Below are 7500 nucleotides of genomic sequence, written 5' to 3'. Positions count from 1 at the left end.
AGAGAGAGATACAGACACAGAGAGAGAGAGAGAGAGAGACAGACAGACAGAGAGAGAGAGAGAGAGAGACAGAGACACAGAGAGAGAGAGAGAGAGATACAGACACAGCAGAGAGAGAGAGAGATACAGACACAACACAGAGAGAGAGAGGGATACAGACACAACAGAGAGAGAGAGAGATACAGACACAGCAGAGAGAGAGAGAGAGATACAGACACAGCAGAGAGAGAGAGAGACAGAGAGAGAGACAGACACAGCAGAGAGAGAGATACAGACACAGCAGAGAGAGAGAGAGAGAGAGATACAGACACAGCAGAGAGAGAGAGAGAGACACAGAGAGAGAGAGAGAGAGAGAGAGATACAGACACAGCAGAGAGAGAGAGAGAGAGACAGACACAGAGAGAGAGAGAGATACAGACACAGCAGAGAGAGAGAGAGAGAGATACAGACACAGAGAGAGAGAGAGATACAGACACAGAGAGAGAGACAGAGATACAGACAGCAGAGAGAGAGAGAGACAGACACAGACAGAGAGAGAGAGAGAGAGAGAGATACAGACACAGCAGAGAGAGAGAGAGAGATACAGACACAGCAGAGAGAGAGAGAGATACAGACACAACACAGAGAGAGAGAGAGATACAGACACAACAGAGAGAGAGAGAGATACAGACACAGCAGAGAGAGAGAGAGAGAGAGACACAACAGAGAGAGAGAGAGATACAGACACAGCAGAGAGAGAGAGAGAGAGACACAACAGAGAGAGAGAGAGATACAGACACAACAGAGAGAGAGAGAGATACAGACACAGGAGAGAGAGAGAGAGAGAGTTACTGACACATAAGAGAGAGAGAGAGATACAGACACAACAGAGAGAGAGAGAGATACAGACACAGCAGAGAGAGAGAGAGATAGAGAGAGAAAGATACTATGCTGGATAATGTAAAAAGCTGTGGTTTGTTTGGCAGCTTTAAAGCTAATCTGAAAAATCATCTAAAAAAGTCTCAGCAATGCTCGCACACTGTCAGTTAGTCACTCCTCAATACCTTGTCTCACTATTCTTTTGTGTGTGTGTGTGTGTGTGTGTGCGTGTGTGTGTGTGTATGTGTGTGTGTGTGTGTGTGTGTGTGTCTGTATGTGTGTGTGTGTGCGTCTTTGGGTGTGTGTGTGTGTGTGTGTGCGTCTGTGGTTGTGCGTCTTTGTGCGTACCTGTAATATGAGATTTATTTTATTGCCATTTGTTATCAGTTTTGTTTTTTACTAACTGAGCATTGTTTGGTTTTTAAATTGTTGTATTTGTGCTTTCTGTGTGACTACAGGCTAAGGCTAACTCTGGTGCAATGCATTAAATGCTTACATTTATGTTTAAATTGCACACTGTCCCTTACAAATATTGAAATATTGAAATTGAATTGATATTCAATGTTGTTATCTGTCTTTTTAGTCTTTATTCCCCATTAAAGTTCCAAGTTTGCATTTTCGATGCGTTTAGAGGTGAATTTTCAGGGTAAAATGGAAGGGGGAGAGGGAGGGAGTGGAGACCGAGGGGGGAGAAGGAGGGAGGGAGAGACACTTCAACAGCGCTGCACTGCACTTCTATTGACACAAGCACTTGTGCTGCTTGAGATTGCTGTTATAGCCTCGTTTCACTCAATGTCAAAAAGACAACAAAGTTTGCTGAACTTGTTCTAATACTCTGGCCAGTCGGATCCCAAACAAGCTAAAACCGTTTCTGCCGATCAAGAATGTGGAGACCACGGTGGGTTGTTTGGTTAATTTATTAGTCCAATGGATAATTGCTGCTTGTGAATTGTATACATCAGTCCTTCCAGAAAAATGCGGAGTTTTTTTGTGATTGTTGAGGGCAAAAATCCTTGATTATGCAGCATGTTTTCTTAAAAAATTAGATGGAATATGCGGGATATTTATGCAATTTTATGCGCTGAAATTGCTGGAACTTGCAAAAACTGCAGTTTGATGAAAAAGAGAAAAAAGTGAGACTTTCAAAAATCGTTAATAATATAGACATCAGCAATTTCTTATTGGATACCAACCTAAGAGACTCAAAAAGTACACGTCAAATTCAACCTCCAACACAACAGCTTTTAGATGACGTTCACGTCGCATAATGACGTCACTTCATAACGTCACTTCATAACGTCACTTCATAACGTCACTTCATAACGTCACTTCATAACGTCACTTCATAACGTTCCCATGGCAACAGGGGAAAACGGCTGCTCTTGTGTGAAGTACACGCAACTTTTTTCAACTTTCTGCTAAGATATATTACAGGACTTTTTTGCAACGAAAATGCGGGGATTATGAAATCCTGCAAGCCCTGCATATTTATGCGGCGAACGTGCAGTGTATTTGAAAAAATGCAAAACGCATAAATATGCAGTCTTTGGCTGATTATGCGTTGAATTATGCGATCGCATAATCACATTTTTCTGGAGGGACTGATATATATATTTTTCTGTCAGGTCAATTAAGTCAAGAACACACATGACAAAATAAATGATTTAGGAATTTTTTATTGAATAAATTGCAATTTAAGTTGATAAATTCTGAATTAAATGTTGGCGGTATGGCTCTGTTCAGGGAGTCCTCTGACCTTTCATGAGCACCAATAAAATAGCAGAGTCAGAGGACAGCAGCAGCAGCATTAGGGAACGCTCACACAGTTTAGGACTGGGAGAGCTGAACTATTCCCCCATATGAACAGAGCAGCAACGATGACATAACGCAAACGCCACATTATACACGACAAGGAGGAGCTGTATGGCAAGCACTTTAACATTTAAAAAGCTAAGTTTGACTTTCCGGAATTAACATTGTAGATATCAACAGTGTCTTTCTGACTAGTCATAATTACATTTTGGATAGTTGGAACTGTCATTCAAGATATCTGTAACGTAATTGTGACTAGTTTAAATGACAGTTGGAGATATCTGTAATTCAGCTTTGACTAGACAAAACTGAATTACAGATATCTGCAATGACGTCATTGGAAACGACATTCAACTTATCACACATCTTAAATAACAATTGCGGATATCTGTAATTCAGTTTCGACTAGGCAGAATGAAAGTTACAGATATCTCAAATTTCAGATATCTATAATCAAAATTCATTTCAAGATATCTATAACTTGATAATAGATATCTACAATTAAATTATGACTATCCCTAACTGCAGTTTGAGATATCTACAATGTTATTTCGCCTAGTCAAAACTTAATTCAAGATATCTTAAAATGAACATGTAGATATCTTGAATTGAGGTGAATTAAAGATATCTTGAACTGGAGTTATAACTAGTCAGAATCAAATTGTAGATATCTCAAACTGGAATTATTAAACAGATATCCGTAATACACACAGTAATAGATATCTGTAATGATAAACCCCATAAAAATGAATGTCAAAAGTGACGTAATTTGTCCTAGGAAGAATATCTTTGTGGATATCTGAAATGACAATTATGGATAGGAAGAATGTAGTTGCGGATATCTGAAATGTTCTTTTTGACTAGGCAAAACGGAATTACAGATATCTGCAACACATATCCAGTCTAGCTGTTCAATGTTAAAAAGGCTTGCCATAGGAGCTGGGGAGGTGTCGGGCTGCAGAGAAGCGAGCAGCAAGCAGTTAGGAGCAAACTGAATCGGCTTTAAATAGGGCGCCCTGTTTTGAGCGTAGCCATTAAGCAGCGAGGGGAGTTGACCAGCTGATGCAGATCAGCTGATGCAGCAGTTGGCCAATAGCGTTAGCAGCGTCTTGACTACTTGGCCTGCCAAAACTGATGCTGACGCTCAATTTTTTTACATTTCGCACCAATGCAGTGCATGTTTACATTGCCCTGATGTGCACACACCGTTGTTTAGGTTTTTTTTGTCAGAGAAGCTATGTAAGCAGTGTAATTTTTTTGGTGGTTTTTTCGTTACCTCCAACCCCCATTTTGAGTCGCCGGATCCACCCCCCCTCTGCACTCCGGGACCTCCCACTTTAGAAATTAAGCACTGAAGAAAAGTGTAGAAAAAGAACTACAAAATGTTGAAATTTCGACATGGTCGACAGGAAGAAAAGACAAGGGTTAATGGAAACACTTCTAAAGACAATATATCATGAGACATATTTAGCTCAATCATAGCAAAAAATAGTGATTCTAGGGAAAAGAATATATTTTTTCAAAAGTCTCAAAAAATCTTGATAACGTGGATCGATTTCCACCCCCACCCATAATAATCATGTGCATTGGCACAAACATTTGACCTTAAAGGGATACGCCACCATTTGTTGAAATAGGGCTTATCACGGTCTCTCCTAGCTGTAGATAGGTGGGCCAACGCATTTTTTGCGCATGCATTGTTTTAGTGCCGCCGCTAGTTAGCTTAGCGTAGTGAATGGAATCCTATGTTGCCGGTTAGCATGTTGTGAGTAAAAGTGAGCCAACAAAAGACAAAAAAACAATACTTGCACTGAGAAAATGCGTTGGCCCACCTATCTACAGCCAGGGTAGACCGTGATAAGCCCTATTTCAAGAAACGGTGGCGTATCCCTTTAAAGTACATGCAGGAGGACCAATAGGAGGAGAGGATGTGTAGCGTCTTACCGTGCCGTGGGAGATGGTCAGGAAACCGTTCTTCACCGAGCACTTCCTCTTCTGCCAAACCTTCCTCAGTCTGAGGAAAACACGAACACATATCCATCTTTTTGTACCAATTCTCCGTTGGCTTAAAGGGTAGCTTTCGTATTTTTCAACCTGGAGCCTATTCTCCCATGTGTTAGCGTCCACTAAACGTTCTGTTGTTGCTGCTGACAGACTCAGATTATTATTCTAAGTGTCTGACAACATTATGGAAAGGATCCCTACAGAGATAGACCTTTTAGTTAAAGAGTAAGATCCTTTTAGTTTAACATGAAACAGCCCCGAAATCACCATCACCAAACTCCACCAGACTCCATGTAAATAATCAGAACTTTTATCATCGTAAAACACAATTCATTCAAAGTGGACAGAAACTAAATAAAACTACCAAAAGCCGTCTTGATTCATCTTTCCACTGTTCCACCAATCAGCACTCTGGTTTGGTTGGAAAAAAAAACATGTGTTTACATGTGGAGATATGCTGGCTCTATACACGCTAAAAGTCTTGATTATTTACATGGAGTCTGGTGGAGATATGCTGGCTCTATACACGCTAAAAGTCCTGATTATTTACATGGAGTCTGGTGGAGATATGCTGGCTCTATACACGCTAAAAATCCTGATTATTTACATGGAGTCTGGTGGAAATATGCTGACTCTATACACGCTAGAAGTCCTGATTATTTACATGGAGTCTGGTGGGTTTGGTGAAAGCGAAGGTTTAATATTACATTGCAACTTGTTTCTTGCTTATTAATACTGGACCAATTTCAAAGATTGTTGTTCCCATTTTTCATACACAAAAGCATGGGAGAATAGGGTCCAGGTTGAAAAACAACTAAGTTTCCCTTTCACAAATACTCACACTAAAGAAGGCGGAGTCTTCCTGAAACGTTTTTTTTAAAAAGTGAAATTGTAATGCTACTTTTTACTTTATTTATGATCATCCATATTAAGGATCCAGTCTTCCATGTCTAATTGTTAAGAATTTAGCATGTGTATTCTTCCTGTAGCATTCTGGGACATTGAGTTCACTCACTTACCCCTCACTTTTCTTGTAGAGGAATCCGGAGCGCTCAGTGCCGTGCGCCTTGTTGCCCTGCAGTTGATGGAGGCTGTAACCGGCACTCTGTTTGTTCTGAGCATCCTGCCGAGAACCAGGAAACACAACCAACTTAAGCCTCCAAGTTTGTAGTTTTATGGTGACAACGCCATCTTTATCCAATCTAGTTTAGCACTATCTGCGACAAAAAGGTAACAAAAAGGCAACAAAAAGGCAACAAAAAGGCGAAGAAAAGGCGACAAAAAGGCGTCAAAAAGGCGTCAAAAAGGCGACAAAAAGGCGACACAAAGGCAACTAAAAGGCAATGAAAAGGCGCCTTTTTGTCACTGCCTGCCTCCTGCTAGAAATGTTCTTGTCGTAATTTGTATGGTGTGTATTGGGAAGTTGGTTGACACTCTGTAACGTGGAGGCTCACCATGCCTCATGTAAAAGTCTGTTTGCTTCCCTAAGTACATTGTTAGAAAGGACACAAATGTTAAAATTGTGGATGGTACAGCAAAGACAATTTAGCTTTAATGGGATTTGAAAGTTTAATACTACCCTGAATGTATGAAAGATGTGGAATGTTTTAAAGTTTGAATGGAGTTTCTCTGTGAATGTATGAACGAGTAGATAGCAGTTGAAAATGTATGAATTTGTGTCAAATTTGAACATTCCGTCCATTCACTTGAATGGGGAAAATTTCCTCGAAAATGTTGAATATTTTGGATATTACGAATGTTATGAATAAGAAAAATAAAAGCTGGCCATTCTGAATTGAGCTGAACGTTTTGATGTTTGAATGAAGTTTATATGTTGATAAATGTGGAAGGAGTAACGGTTTGAAAAAAGGGGTACGGAAGAATAATAACGAACATGAAGATATTGAAAAACATATGTGAATTTATACCAATAAAATGTGTAATATGGCGTCATTAATGACGCCGTTGCCTTTAGTAAAAGTCCTGCTAAAGGGTTCTCAGAGTGGCAGAAGATAAAAATATTTTAAATCTCATCTCACCTCTTTTTGCTCGGACTGCAGAGACGCCTTCAGGACATCTCGGAGCTGAGTCAGCTGTTTCCTCTCGCCATCCTGAGTCTGCTTAATCTGAACGCCACACAACAAGGTAATAACTAAATACATAAACATTTCCTTCATTTAAATGTTTTTTAACAGTACATTTACAAGAAAACATTTTTTAATATTGTAAAAAGACAAAAGCCATAGTACTTTAAGATAATATATTCTTAATAATTCAGAAAAAAGGCGTAAAACTTAAAAAATTTTAAGAAAAATAGCTTGAAAATAACTGTGTGTGCGCTTCTGTGTGTGGTTGTCTGTGTGTGTGTGTGTGTGTGTGTGAGACGGTGTGTGTGCGCGTGTCTGTGTGTGCATGTGTGTGTGTGTGCGTGCGCATCTGTGTGTGTGTGTGTGTGCATGCTTCTGTCAGTGTGTGGACGTCTCACCGTCGTCAGCTCTGTCGTCAGCTTCTCTACAGACGGTTTCAGATTCTCGATGGCTTTCAGTCCATCCTGGAAAAAACTGACCACAGACAACAAAGAGACAAACATTTCTGCACCGAATATAAATTTACACGTATACACATATATTTGGATATTAAAGGAGAGTTTCTTTGCGCAGCGACGTACTTGCACTGAGCGTGGAAATACTTGATGAGGTTCTGCAGGAAGTCGACGCCTTTCTTCACTTTGATCTCATTCACTTTGAGGAGATACTGCAGACAGATACCAGCCAGGGTTAATAAGATAATATACATAAGGTAATATACATAAGATACATAAGATAA

At 39.9% G+C, this 7500-nt stretch overlaps 1 protein-coding gene across 1 annotated transcript in view; it reads right to left on the bottom strand.

Moving 5' to 3' along the window:
• asap2b (ArfGAP with SH3 domain, ankyrin repeat and PH domain 2b) overlaps positions 1–7500 on the bottom strand; it is a 50247-nt gene that overhangs the window by 25000 nt on the left and 17747 nt on the right. Inside the window, exons 7-12 of the mRNA XM_028604677.1 lie at positions 7343–7428; positions 7160–7235; positions 6714–6800; positions 5694–5797; positions 4615–4684; positions 3947–4021 (exon numbers count right to left, since the gene is read on the bottom strand). Coding sequence (XP_028460478.1) covers positions 3947–4021; positions 4615–4684; positions 5694–5797; positions 6714–6800; positions 7160–7235; positions 7343–7428 — 498 coding nt within the window. The remainder of the gene's footprint in view (positions 1–3946; positions 4022–4614; positions 4685–5693; positions 5798–6713; positions 6801–7159; positions 7236–7342; positions 7429–7500) is intronic.

This window comes from Perca flavescens, chromosome 18 (genome assembly GCF_004354835.1).
Source record: "Perca flavescens isolate YP-PL-M2 chromosome 18, PFLA_1.0, whole genome shotgun sequence".
Classification (NCBI taxonomy): Eukaryota; Metazoa; Chordata; class Actinopteri; order Perciformes; family Percidae; genus Perca; species Perca flavescens.
Note: the sequence above shows the minus strand (reverse complement) of the source record. Positions and strands in the feature narration are given on the sequence as shown.